General features: G+C 53.7%; 1 protein-coding gene across 1 annotated transcript; it reads right to left on the reverse strand.

Annotated features, from left to right (window-relative positions):
• Window positions 1-3,418: 3,418 nt before the first annotated feature.
• On the reverse strand, window positions 3,419-14,054 carry LOC135314003 (coiled-coil domain-containing protein 86-like). The gene is made up of 7 exons (XM_064455668.1): window positions 13,888-14,054; window positions 6,467-6,572; window positions 5,560-5,642; window positions 5,379-5,497; window positions 5,203-5,285; window positions 5,046-5,087; window positions 3,419-4,801 (listed from the first exon to the last, which is right to left on the reverse strand). The coding sequence occupies exons 1-7, from the start codon at window positions 14,052-14,054 to the stop codon at window positions 4,454-4,456; spliced, it is 948 nt and encodes a 315-aa protein (XP_064311738.1). The 3' UTR covers window positions 3,419-4,453.
• Between the last annotated feature and the right edge of the window lie 308 nt (window positions 14,055-14,362).

Consider the following 14,362-nt stretch of genomic DNA (forward strand, 5'->3'; position numbering starts at 1 on the left):
CCCACACCTGTAGCCAGGAGGTCACTGTTGCGCAGGGCAGCCACCGCTGAGATCCAGTACGGCTGCTGCAGGCCCTGGGCGTCCTGCATGCCGTGCGCCTGCCGGGCCAGCGCCAGCGGCTTCTTCTTCGCCAGCCCCCACAGGGCTACAGACCTACCAGGGAGGGGAGGCATGAGGGGGTTGCAGGAGGGGGCTTTGCCTACCTACCCCAGGCACTGTCACGGCCCCGTGCTCACCCGTCATCGGCACCCGACACCACATGCTCCTCGCTGATGAGCTGGATGCAATCAATGGAGCCCCTACAAAGAGAAGGGGCAACTACCATCAGTTACAAGCGTGCTTTGGGATCCTGCTTAGGAGTGTCGTGGTTTTGCCGGCAGCTCAGCCCCACACAGTCGCTCGCTCACTCCCCCACTGGTAGCTGGGGGAGAGAATCAGAAGGGTAACGCTCGCGGGTTGGGATAAGAACAGTTTAATAATTAAAATTAAAAGAAACAACAGCAGAAATGCAATGTAAAGGAGAACAACGAGAGGCGCAAAGCCCCGGGGGAGGGGAAGGGAGGGTGGAGGGGAACGAACCGCCGAATACTGGTCATGGTGTCACATGGTATGGAATGAACCTGCCATTGGCCAGTCGGGGTCAGCTGCCCCCACCATGGCCCTGCCCCTCCCAGCCCCCCCCGCCACGCGGCAGAGCGAGGGAAGCTGGAAAGGTAGCCGACCCCCCACAGTGAGGAGAATTAACCCTGTCTCAGCCAAAACCAGCACATTCTCCACCCCTTATTCCATACCATTTACACCATGCCCAGGTCCCATACGATGCACTACAACCTTACCAACCACCACCCCTCCCCTTCCCATCCTTTAACATAATACACAGACATCATTCCCTTAGTTCATGGACCTTCCCTGTAAAATGTCCATTAAAATGTCCATTGAGTTCACCCAGTCCATGACTCTGGGCTCCATCTGTCGTATCAGTCTTTCAGGGTGGGAGAGATGGTGTGTGTGGCGTTGGGTTGCTGCATACCGAGTCAGCCATCGTTCCGTCACTGCTGCACTTTGCTTGTTTCACAGTCTATATTCCATGGATTGGGAGGCTCGTACTCTGATATCATTGATACAACACAGAGGTGACACACAATATTATCTAGCAGTTCACATTGTGCCATTCAGTTCATTGACTGTTTTTGCCCAAAATCAAATCCCCTTGAGGCACACATCGGATTTCTCCATCCTCCCGTATCACCCACCAAGTGCGCCCAGGTCCTCGAGCAAAAGCAATGCCACGAATGGGTTTGCCTTTGCCTGAGGCGGGAAGAACCCAGACTGTTTTGCCCAGCATACTTGTTGCGTCCACTACAGGGACTCTATCCCCTTCCACAGTATGTAGGGTTTCTGACTGGGCAGGGCCAGCTCGACTGGCAGATCCCCTCGTGTTGACTAACCACGTGGCTTTTGCTAATTGTGTATCCCAGTGCTTGAATGTCCCACCCCCCATTGCTCTCAGTGTAGTTTTTAACAGTCCATTGTACCGTTCAATTTTCCCAGAGGCTGGTGCGTGATAGGGGATGTGATACACCCACTCAATGCCATGCTCTTTGGCCCAGGTGTCTATGAGGTTATTTTGGAAATGAGTCCCGCTGTCTGACTCAGTTCTCTCTGGGGTGCCATGTCGCCACAGGACGTGTTTTTCGAGACCCAGGACAGTGTTCCGGGCAGTGGCGTGGGGGACAGGATATGTTTCCAGCCAGCCAGTCGTTGTTTCTACCATTGTAAGCACATGGCGCTTGCCTTGGCGGGTGTGTGGGAGCGTGGTATAGTCAATTTGCCAGGCCTCCCCATGTTTATATTTCAGCCATCGTCCCCCATACCACAGAGGCTTTACCCGCTTCGCTTGCTTGATTGCAGCGCATGTGTCACATTCGTGGATAACCTGCGCAATAGCGTCCATGGTCAAGTCCACCCCTCGATCACGAGCCCACCTGTATGTTGCATCTCTCCCTTGATGGCCTGAGGTGTCATGGGCCCACCGAGCTAGAAATAGTTCACCCTTATGTTGCCAGTCCAGATCCACCTCAGCCACTTCAATCTTGGCAGCCTGATCTACCTGCTGGTTGTTCCGATGTTCTTCAGTGGCCCGACTCTTGGGGACGTGAGCATCCACATGCCGTACCTTTACAACCAGGTTCTCTACCCGGGCAGCAATATCTTGCCACAACGTGACGGCCCGGATGGGTTTGCCTCTGCACTGCCAGTTGCTTTGCTTCCACTGCTGCAGCCAGCCCCACAGGGCATTTGGCCACCATCCAGGAGTCAGTATAGAGATAGAGCACTGGCCACTTTTCCCGTTCAGCAATGTCTAAGGCCAGCTGGATGGCCTTTACCTCTGCAAACTGGCTCGATTCACCTTCTCCTTCAGCAGTTTCTGCTACTTGTCGTGTAGGGCTCCATACAGCAGCCTTCCATCTCCGGTGCTTTCCCACAAGGCGACAGGACCCATCGGTGAACAGGGCATATTGCTTCTCATCTTCTGGCAGTTTCTTATACGGTGGGGCTTCCTCAGCACGTGTCACCTCCTCCTCTGGTGATAATCCAAAATCTTTGCCTTCTGGCCAGTCCATAATCACTTCCAAGATTCCCGGGTGACTGGGGTTTCCTACTCGAGCCCACTGGGTGATCAGTGCAACCCATTTACTCCACGTAGCATCAGTTGCATGGTGTGTAGAGGGGACGCTTCCTTTGAACATCCAGCCCAGCACTGGCAGTCGGGGTGCCAGGAGCAACTGTGCCTCAGTACCAACCACTTCTGAAGCAGCTTGAACCCCTTCATATGCTGCCAATATCTCTTTTTCAGTTGGAGTATAGCGGGCTTCGGACCCTCTGTATCCCCGACTCCAAAACCCTGGGGGTCGACCTCGGGTCTCCCCATGTGCTTTCTGCCAGAGGCTCCAGGTAGGGCCATTCTCCCCGGCTGCGGTGTAGAGCACATTTTTTACATCTTGTCCTGCCCGGACTGGCCCAAGGCCTACTGCATGAACTATTTCTCGTTTAATCTGTTCAAAGGCTTGTCATTGCTCAGGGCCCCATTTGAAATCATTCTTTTTTCCAGGTCACTTGATAGAGAGGGCTTACGATCATACTGTAATTTGGAATATGCGTTCTCCAAAAACCCACAACGCCCAAGAAAGCTTGTGTTTCCTTTTTGCTAGTTGGTGGAGACATGGCTGCTATCTTGTTGGTCACATCCTTGGGGATCTGACGACGACCATCTTGCCATTTGATTCCTAAGAACTGGATCCCTGTGCGGGTCCCTTCACCTTACTTTGTTTTACGGCAAAACCAGCCTTCAGAAGGATTTGGACTATTTTCCTCTCCTTTCTCAAAAACTTCTTCTGCTGTGTTGCCCCACACAATGATGTCATCAATGTATTGAAGGTGTTCGGGAGCTTCTCCCTGTTCCAGTACAGTCTGAATCAGTCCATGGCAAATGGTAGGGCTGTGTTTCCACCCCTGGGGCAGTCGATTCCAGGTGTACTGGACGCCCCTCCATGTGAAAGCAAACTGTGGCCTGCACTCTGCTGCCAGCGGGATTGAGAAGAATGCATTAGCAATATCAGTTGTGGCATACCACTTGGCTGCCTTTGACTCCCGTTCGTGTTGAAGTTCTAGCAGGTCTGGCACAGCAGCACTCAACGGTGGAGTGACTTCATTCAGGCCACGATAGTCTACTGTTAGCCTCCACTCTCCGTTAGACTTCTGCACTGGCCATATGGGACTGTTAAAGGGTGAGTGGGTCTTACTGATGACTCCTTGGCTCCTCAGTTGGTGAATGAGTTCATGGATGGGGATCAGAGAGTCTCTGTTGGTGCGATATTGCCGCCGGTGCACTGTTGTGGTGGCGATCGGCACCTGTTGCTCTTTGACCTTCAGCAACCCCACAACAGAAGGGTCCTTCGAGAGGCCAGGCAAGGTAGACAGCTGTTTAGTTTCCTCCGTCTCCAAGGCAGCTACACCAGAAGCCCACCTGTACCCTTCTGGGTCCTTGAAATACCCTCTCCTGAGGTAGTCTATGCCAAGGATGCACGGAGCCTCGGGGCCAGTCACAATGGGGTGCTTCTGCCACTCATTCCCAGTTAGGCTCACTTCGGCCTCCAATACAGTTAGCTCTTGGGATCTCATAAATCACCTCAAGCACAGCTAATTCCCTTCGATACTGGATGCCTTTCTCCATAGAGATACCGCTCTCCGCAGGACCCCAGGAGGAGATGCATTCCCCACCAGCACCGCTCCACCACACATGGCAGCACCAGCCCCCTCTCCCGTACCAGGTACTTGCCATCCGATGAGATGGCCATGCAGAGGACGTGGGATGCGTGCCCCATGTGCCGCTCCTCGGTGCCCTTCTTCCACCCAGGCACCACGCACAGCCTCTTCCCGCTCTCCACCTCCCCTACGGGAAAGGCATCGCCGTCACGCCCTGGGAACCTCCCAACATATTGGAAAGCGCCAACGAGCCTCCCACAGAGCCCAAAACGATGCACGTGCACATCCCCGGAAGGGGCAGGGGCCCAGCCACCTCCACAGGCACCCACGCTCCTGCTGCTGCAGGGTCCCTCCCTGCAGGGTTCAGGCTGGGGGAACAGCCAGTCGCGGCCCCAAGGGAACACTTGCATTTGATGAGGGAGCCGTCCTTGGAGGCCGAAAAGATGAACCTGTCATCTGGAGAGATGACCAGGCAGGTGACGGGCAGCTGGTGCCCCCGCAGCACTCGAATGCTGGCTGGATCTGGAGGCTGCACCTGCAGGGAGAGCGGGATGTGAGCTGGGCCTCCCTCGGTCCCTTCCCCCGGCATGGGAGTACCCAAGCACAGCACCCTCCCTCCTCCAGGGCACCAGCCCCTGGCACCCTGGGCAGAAGGAGGGCCCTGGTCCCGGAGCCAGCACAGTAACTCAGGGTGCCGGCCCTGGCTGTGCCCGAGTGCCCCCCAAAGCCGGCACTTAGAGCCTGGCAGCCCCCTGGCGCCCCCAGCGCTGGACACTTACATCTTTGGCGACCAGGCGCTGCAGCCGACCCTTCTGCTCCAGCTGGGCAAGAAGCGGGAGGCTCAGCGGAGGCGGCCCCGGCCCCGCGGGAGCGGGGCAGAGCCCGCCGCCGCCGCCGCTGCCGGGACTGGGGGGACGCGCCCGCCCCGCTGCTCACCACGTCCTCCTTCAGCCGGTCGCCGATGAGATCCGCCGGATGCGTCTCCTCCTCCTCCTCCTCTGCCGCCGCCCGCTCCTCCTCTGTGGCGGACGCGGGGCGTGAGGGCCGGGCTCAGCATTGAGGGCCGCACGCCCCTCTGCCCCACCGGGGTACCGGCACCGGGCGGCACTCACCGTGCTGGCGGAGCTCCTCCAGGTACAGCTTGGCCAGGCGCAGCTTCTTCTCCTGCGGCGTCTCCTCCATCTCCTCCTCTACCGCCAACTCCCGCCGCCACCGCCGTCCCAACGACGGGCTGCGGGGACAGGCGTGAGCACCGGCACCGGCACTGGCTTCCCCCCGCGGCGCGGCTCGTACCTCTCCGGCTCGGAGTCGCTGGACACCTCCTCGTCCACGGGCCAGACGGCCGCCGCCCGCGACCTCCTCTCGGCGCCCAGGACCTGAGGAACGAACCGGGGCAACCCCAGGGACGGAATCGGACGGGACGGGACGGGACGGGACGGGACGGGACAAGGACGCCCACAGGAGCGACCTCGCCGGGGCAGTTACTCCTCATCCCCCTCCCCCCGCCCCGTCACGCCCCGCCTCAGCCCGGCTCGGACCGGCCCGGCCCGGCCCAGCCTGACCCTAGCCGAGGTCCCGCCGCCCCGCGTGGGGCTTTGGCCCTACAGCTGCCCGCCGCCGCCATGCTGCCGCTCCACGTGCTGCCCGCCCCGCTGGCTGCAGGGGCGCGCCCCGCGCCTATTGGCTGCAGCCGACTAGGTCCCCCTCCCGCCGCGCCTGCGGCCCCGCCCCCGCTTCCTATCGGCGGGCCGCACTGTCACTCGAGTAGTGACGACTCCGCCGCGCCCCCCGGTGCTGCTGGGCCTGCCCCCTCGGCGACACGGCCCGCCCCCTGGTGCTGACAGCCACGCCCCCTCGGCGGCTTGCCCCGCCCCCGGTGCTGCTGGCCCCGGCCTCTCGGCGCAACGACACGCCCCCTGGTGCTGCCTGGCTTCTGGTCCCGTAGCACGGCCTTTGCGGGCTGCCAAGGACCCCGGCCTTGGCTGTCGCCGGGGGTAGTGGTGGGACGGCCTGTCCCGATGATGCTCTAAAGCGCTCAAACCGGCTTTTGTTCGGAAGCTTTATTTTGCGCATTTAGTGTCTTCTCTCTGGCACCTGGGGAGGCGTGGAAGGGCAGCGGGAGCACCCTTCGGCTGCTCCAAGTTAGGCAACAGGCTCGCTTCCTCAAGGATAAGCAGCCAAAGAGTGTCACCACGCGTACCCAGAGAATCCTGGAAGGGCTGCTGACTGCTGGCGGGTGGTCTCCCTTTTGGAGATTGCTCAAAGGCGACGGCTCCGCGGAGGGCTTGGTTTCCCGGTGTGACCTCCTGAGGGCGAAAAGGGGAAAAGGGGATAGCAGCATTAAGGTGTGACCCTCTCAGGACCATAAAGCCCCGTTGTGTTAGGTAAAATGGCCACTCAGAAGGCAGTTAATGCCCACGATTTTGTCTCTTCACCGGCCGAAGGGATAGATAAGCTGTACGATCTTTTGGAGGTGCACCGATCTCGCCCCTCACCCCGGGGACAAGATTGGGTGAAAAAACATTGGTTTCAACCGCAGAGTGTAGTAGACAGGATAAGGGTAGCGTAGAAGGAAGCTAGGGTTAGACCGGGGAAAGGAAAAGCTGTAATTTGCGCAGTCCTGGGAGCGAGTCTGTCAGCAGCGGTGGAAGAGAGGAAACGGAGGCTTTGTCAAGCCGATGTCACAATAGACTCACTGCAGGTGGTCATAAAGTCACTGCAGGAACAATTGGGAGGGAAACAAGCGATTGTTGCAGGAGGAGAGAAATCAAAATGCCATACTGAAGGAAGAATTGAGGGGTCAACTTTTGAGGGAAGCAGATACACTGGTGGAGGTAGAGGTGAAACTTTCAGAGAAAGGGGTACGGCAGTTTACCCTCAGGGAGACTTGCATAGGGCAAGGGAAACTGTAGAAAGCTTCCCTCACATGTATCCACTCTTTAAAACAGAGTACTTGTATGAGAAGAATAACGATGACCGTCCTCAAGTTCTCACCAAAGAAGTCCCATTTACAGCAACCGAAGTAGCAAAGTTGAAAAAAGACTTTGCAAGAACTCCGAAGGAATCGGAGACAGAATATGTGTGGAGAGGGTCCCTGTCAGCAGGGGGGGATGGAATTTTGTTGTCGGAGAAAGAAGCAGAAGGATATTGGGGTTATTAACTACAGGTAATCGCCGAGCCCCATGGTCATTAACCCAGAGGGCTGCGTATTGGGCCGGAGGGCTGAACCCTTTGGAGAGGGGAGATCCCCTTGCCATAACAGGTACGGTGGATCAACTAGTGGAAAGCGTGCAGAAAGCAGCCTGTCTCCAAACGATGTATGATCGGGAGCTCAAGCCCAACCAGAGTTCCCCGATGATGATGCCTGTAGACCCAGGGAGGATGACTCCCCTGATCCGGGGACTCCCTGACTCCCTGAAACCCACTGGGATCCAATTACAGGGGAAAATTCAAAATAATTCCGCAGGAGAAAGAACTGTGGCCACTCTGGAGGGGATAATAACCCCTGACCATTGGCGGTTGGGAAGGAAAGTGTGGACGTGGAGGGAGGTAGCGCAGGAATTAATTAATTTTGGGAGAAAATATGGCCCTGATGGTGGATCATTCCAAAAAACCGAAACAAGGGTTGTACGGTCTGCGGAGCAAGTTAACAATCGGCAGCTGTCAATTGGGAAGGGCCAGGATTTGAGGCCACTCCGCAACAATCATCCCGGGAGAGAGAGACCCCTAAGTCGACAGGGGTTATGGCATCTAGGGCTTCAGAAGGGCATTCCTCGAGACCTGATGGATGGACTCCCGACCCCAAAATTGGAAAAACTTGTACAGAAATGGTCAGGGAAGAAGGCCACTCTCGGATTAGTTGCCGCTGCTCCACCCCTGATAGATCTTGAGGGGGAGCTGACTAGGGAAAAGGCGGAAAACTAGACCCTCCGTTCCCCGAAGGTGAGGAGAGGAGCGGAGGATGGATGTTTGTAAGACAACTCACCTTGAATCTAAGAGGGGATTTATTAGTCACAGTAGCTGTAGGACCAAGGAAAAGACCGGTAATTTTTCTAATGGATACTGGGCCACAAATCACCGCACTGATGCAGACCGAAGCAGAACGGTGCGGGATCTCTATCCCATCTAGAAATCTAATTCTCTTAAATGCTCTGGGAAAAACACAGTCAATGCCTATGAGTTCAGTGGCACTATGGTTCCCAGGAGAGGAAGCCCCCATCAATACCATGGTAGCCATAGGACCTTTTCAGACAAACATTTTAGGCATGGCTGCGTTGAAGGGAAGGCAGTGGCATGACACCCAGGGGAAGTCGTGGTCTTTTGGCATCCCCCAGGTCAGGCAATTAACTGAAACATCTTGGGCGGAGGTGCGCCTATTGCAAACGGCACCTGCCCTTCCCCCCTCCAAGATTACCAACGTAAAACCCTATGCGTTGCCGCTAGGAGCCAGGGAAGGGATAGCCCCAGTAGCTGAGGATCTCAAACAGCAGGGAATTTTAGTGTTTACTCACTCCCCGTACAATTCACCAGTGTGGCCAGTACGCAACCCTAATGGAAAATGGCGCCTGACCATTGACTATCGGCGACTGAATGCAAACACTGGCCCCCTGACTGCGGCTGTACCCAACATAGCCGAATTACTTGCGGCCATTCAAGAACAGGCCCACCCTATCTTAGCAACCATTGATGTGAAGGACATGTTTTTTATGGTTCCACTCCAGGAGTGTGATCGAGACCAATTTGCTTTTACCAGGGAAGGACAACAGTATACTTTTACCCGTTTGCCTCAGGCATATAAACACACGCCTACCTTGGCCCACCATGCCCCAGCACAGGAATTGGCAATAATCCCATCAGAAAGAGAGGTCAAAGTCTATCAGTATATTGATGACATACTAAAAGGGGGACATACCATAGCTTCGGTGCAGACTATGCAGGACAGAACTATTAATCATCTGGAAGGAACAGGCCTTCAAATACCCAAAGAAAAAATACAAGCCCCTGCCAGTGAAGTTAAGTTGTGGGGCATCTGGTGGAAAGGAGGGTCAGCCTGTATTCCTCAGGACACCCTCTCAGCGTTAGATCAGGTAAAAATTCCGGAAGGAAAAAAGGAGCTGCAACACACCTTGGGATTCTTGGTCTTTTGGAGAAAGCATAAGCCGAAATTTGCAATAATGGCACGTCCCTTATATGACCTGTTGCGAAAGAGGGTGATTTGGAAATGGACTCCAGCTCACGATGAGGCACTGCAGCTTTTGGTGTTTGAAGCAAGCACCCATCAAACTTTGGGCCCTATCCACCCCACCGACCCAGTTCAAATTGAATGGGGGTTGGCACACTGGGGATCGTCAACTCATTTTTGGCAGAAAGGAGCAGAAGGTCCCATTCGACCGACTGGGTTTTATTCTAGGAGTTTTAAGGACGCTGAAAAGCGGTACTCCAGCTGGGAAAAGGGTTTGTTTGTAGTGAGCTTAGCTCTTAGAGAAGCGGAGCGAACCATACGCCAACAACCTATAGTTTTAAGGGGACCCTTTAAGGTAATTAAGCCTGTGTTAGCAGGGACCCCTCCCCCTGACGGGGTGGCCCAAAGGGGTACTGTGAGGAAACGGTATGCTAAAATCGAACATTACTGTAGTGTTTTTACAGTCACTGAAGGTACCGCAAAGGTGTTAAACATACAGGAAGAAGCGACAAACCTTCTGGAGGAGGACACCCCTCCTCCTTCTGTAGTTAGGATTGCCCCGCCATTTTCGGAGGAGCTGCGAAACGTATGGTTCGCAGACGCCTCCGCCAAACGAGAGGGCCAACAGTGGAAGTATCGGGCTGTAGCTATTCATGTGGATACCTAGAGGGAAATAATTCCTGAAGGCGAGGGCAGTGCCCAAGTGGGAGAGTTAGTGGCGGTATGGAGTGTGTTTAATAGCGAGGGAAAAGCAGGGACTCCGGTGTACATCTACACTGACTCGTTTGCAGTATTCAAAGGGTGCACAGAATGGCTCCCTTTTTGGGAACAGAACAACTGGGAGGTAAATCGGGTGCCAGTGTGGCAAAAGGAGAGGTGGCAAGAAATCTTAAATGTTGCCAAACACGGGGATTTTGCAATAGGATGGGTGCCCTCCCACCCGGAAGGGGGTACTCCGGTGAGTGAGTGGAATAATAGGGCGGATGAATTGGCCAGAATTGCCCCTCTGCAGAAGGAGGAGCAAACAGGAGAAAATTGGGATAGGCTCCTAGAATGGCTACATGTTAAACGTGGCCACGCGGGGTCTAATGATTTATACAAGGAGGCACATGCCAGAGGCTGGCCTGCCCCTCGGGACGCTTGCAGGGCCTGTATTTCAGCTTGTGAGCAATGCCGACTTTGGCTAGAGCGACATCCCAGGGAGGAGTTCCCACTCCATTTGAGAGACAAAAAGACCCTCTGGGAAGTCTGGCAAATCGATGATATTGGGCCTTTCCGAAAGTCAGAAGGAAAACAATATGTATTAGTAGGCGTGGAAGTAATTTCTGGCCTAGTCCAGGCCGAAGCATTTCCACGAGCACCTGGGGAAAACACAGTGCGGGCCCTGAAAATTTGGTTTAGCTCCCTCCCAAAACCTGGTTCTATTCAGTCAGACAATGGCAGTCATTTTACTGCTGCCAGAGTACAGGAGTGGGCAAGGGAAGAAGGAATCAAGTGGGTATTCCACACCCCGTATTACCCCCAAGCCAAGGGGCTAGTGGAACGAACTAATGGACTCTCAAAACGATTTCTGAAACCTCATAAGCCGCATTGGGCGGAGCACCTCTGGGATGCAGCTACCCGAGTCAATGGTCGCTGGGGAACAAATGGATGCCCCCGATTAAATGGCTTTTGTCCTAAACCCCCAGTTTTAATTCCAACGTCTCACGCTCTTAGTGTTCCAAGGGAACCAACGTTCTCTCCTGGACAGCCAGCGTCGGTAGAAATGCCAACCGTTGGGACCGTCCCCCTCATACTTACTGAACCCCTTAACAAATATGCCTGGAAGGCTGAAGATGCCTGGGGGGGGGAAAGAGCACAAAATTAACACTCGCTGGACTGTTGCCTCATTTTAAGCACGTAGATGAAGCCCACACTGGGCAAGTCGACGTTTTGTTTCATTTCACAGGAGATCCCCGCGGGAACGCAACCGAATGTGGGAAGATTAACATTTGATTTTGACTATGTGTATTTTTGTGATTGATTGTGTAACATTTGTAAGCTTAGGCTGGATTTGTAGAGCAAAATGTCAATTTTGTTGTTTTGGTGTATGGTATGGGTCGCGATCCCTGGAACAATCAGTTATCCCCTCAAAGACTTTAGGGATGAAGGAAATGATATAAAGAATTCTTTTATGCAATTGGCTGCTGAACAAATAGCAAGTGTTTATAACCTCACAGAATGCTGGATATGTGGAGGACCGTTTGGTCTATCAAGTTGGCCCTGGGTAGCTCTACCTTTGCTACCAAAATGGTGGGTGAGTAAATATAGCGAAACGAAAGGGAATAAAACATGGCAAAGCTCACATGATTCACCCAGAGAAAGGTAAATACTGTTTGGCTAGAATGCAAAAGGATGGCGTCTTTGTGGGTAACGGCACATGTGAATGGACATATCAGAACGTAAGCATAACCGTTCAGGTGGGAGAGGGGCCACATGAAAAGGATGAACTCGTATATAGCTATGCCTGGGTGAATGAAGAGGGATACCAGAATGCATTTCCCAGATTTTGGTCTCTCACGCCTAATACCAGCCGAGGCAACTCTGTGGGCCGTGCTTGTATTTGGGACCAGGAAGCAGGAGCTTACAACTGTAAATATTGTAATAGACTAGATTGGCCCCGTTGGAGGAGAACGTGGGAAGACCTTTGTTCAGACATACCATGTTGTGAAAACTCCACAAAGGAATCGCTATATTGTTGCGTTGAAAGTGGCCCGTTTGGTTTAGAACCTACCCCTTATTTTGACCCTTCGCCCCGTGTGGAACATTGGAAAGGACCCTTTGCTAACGGATCAGTGGCCCTCGAGGGACACTGTTGGATGTGTGGAAACCATGCATATAAAGCGTTACCAGCAAACTGGTCAGGAATATGTTGCGTTGGGGTGATCCGTCCCTTGGTTTGCTTACTCTCAGAAACAGATGGAGACCATTTAGGCATTTGAATATATGATGATTTGAAGCGGGAAAAACGATCCAAAGTTACTGATACCTCCCTCACCGATGGGAGTGGCCAGTCCTGGGGTAAAGACGTGCGGACCCCCCAGCGTATCATACAACATTATGGACGTGCAACTTGGAACCCCAATTGTTACCGAAAAACGCGGTAAAATCAGAAACAACTCCTTAACACTAATTTAGTATTAAAGAGCAGGCATTCTTTATTCACGGCGCCGGATGCACGGGGGATCGTTCCTCCTCACGTGCATACCTCACGCACCTTTCCCATACAATTTATAGATCAAAAATTTACCTATTCATACATATTCATTATTGTCCTTTCTACTGATTGGTACGAACTTGCTCGTTCCACATGTAGATTACTGCGCAAACTCAGTCGTCTTCTTCTATTGTGCTCTTTTGAGTAGGTGGTATTACTTGGGTCGGTGGTCCGTGAGTCGGTGGTCGCGATCTCCCCCTGCCGGAATTACCTTTTACCCTTTTGGCTCTCAGTCCCGGCAATCCTGGCCAGTTTTCTCAGGCTGCTACACAAAACTGCACTTTATCATTCCTTTTGACAGAAGTGCATTCTTCTAGTAACAAAACACATTGTCTATATATAAATGATTAGAAACACAAATTGTTTTTGATCACTACACAGATCGATGGATACGCTAATTCCTATACTCTATGTTCTCATATAACAATTCTAGTTGATTTGGCTACACAATGAATGGGTTAGTGGTGCTCGAGAACCCATTTATAATCTACATCGCATTATCCGGCTGCAAGCCGTATTAGAAATTATCACCAATCAAACAGATGAGGCCCTCGACCTACAGGCAGATCAGGCAACCCAAATGCGAACTGCAATTTATCAACATCGCTTGGTTCTCGACTACCTACTAGCCGAAGAAGGCGGGGTCTGTGGGAAATGGCATGATTCTAATTGCTGTTTAAAAATCAATGACAATGGCAAAGTCATCAAACAAATTACTGCCGGAATACGGAAATTGGCCCATGTTCCCCCCCAAACCTGGAAAGGCTGGAATGTCGATATGTTCTCCTGGCTTCCAGGAGGTCCTTGGATCAAACAAATCTTATTTTACCTATTGCGTGGCCTAGCTACGTTACTGTTTTTGCCATGTGTCATCCCATGTTTCATTCAGTTAATCCAACGTGTTGTCACAAATATGCAGTTTGTACCCATTGTATCACCTGATGGAGTTAAACACATTGGAGCTGTACGTCAATCTGTGTCATCCACAGCCCAAATTGTACAAAGCGTTTGTCTCCCCAGTCTGTTTTATTTGGAAACTGAATTGTTACTGATGTTAGGCGTTGGCCTTGTTTAGAGTTTATCCTGGAAGGGCTGCTGACTGCTGGCGGGTGGTCTCCCTTTTGGAGATCGCTCCAAGGCGACGGCTCCACGGAGGGCTTGGTTTCGCGGAGTGACCTCTTACCATTCCTCTTGGGACTTCCAATGTCCCTGGGTGGGAACGGGCGCAGGGCCGGTGGGGATGGGTGGCATGGGCAGGAGGCAGAGCTGCCCTTCCTGCTGGGGACACGGAGGGGACAAAGCTGCCAGAGTCAGAGCATTGGTGGCTTTGTAGCTCCCGCACTCGGCCATGTCGGCCCCAGGCAGCGCAGGCTCCTCAGACGGTGGGAGGCAGAAAAAGTGATTCACCCTGGCGTGGCCCTGGGGAGGGGAGGGAAGGCTTCAGCCTCAACTTCATCCTCGCCTCTGGCTCCGGCTCCGGCTTCTCCTTCCCTCTGTTTTGCAGCCCAGCCCAGCCCAGCAGCTGGTGCTTCGTGGCAAAGACGAAGCATGTGGGCAGGTGATGCCCTGCACCATGGGAAAAAGCGGCTGTCCTGCTGCTCTCCAGAGGACGCCAGCTCCTCTGGGGCTGAGGTCTCTTCTCTCCTGTTAGACTTTGG

Source organism: Phalacrocorax carbo, chromosome 6 (assembly GCF_963921805.1).
Source record: "Phalacrocorax carbo chromosome 6, bPhaCar2.1, whole genome shotgun sequence".
NCBI classification, from domain to species: domain Eukaryota; kingdom Metazoa; phylum Chordata; class Aves; order Suliformes; family Phalacrocoracidae; genus Phalacrocorax; species Phalacrocorax carbo.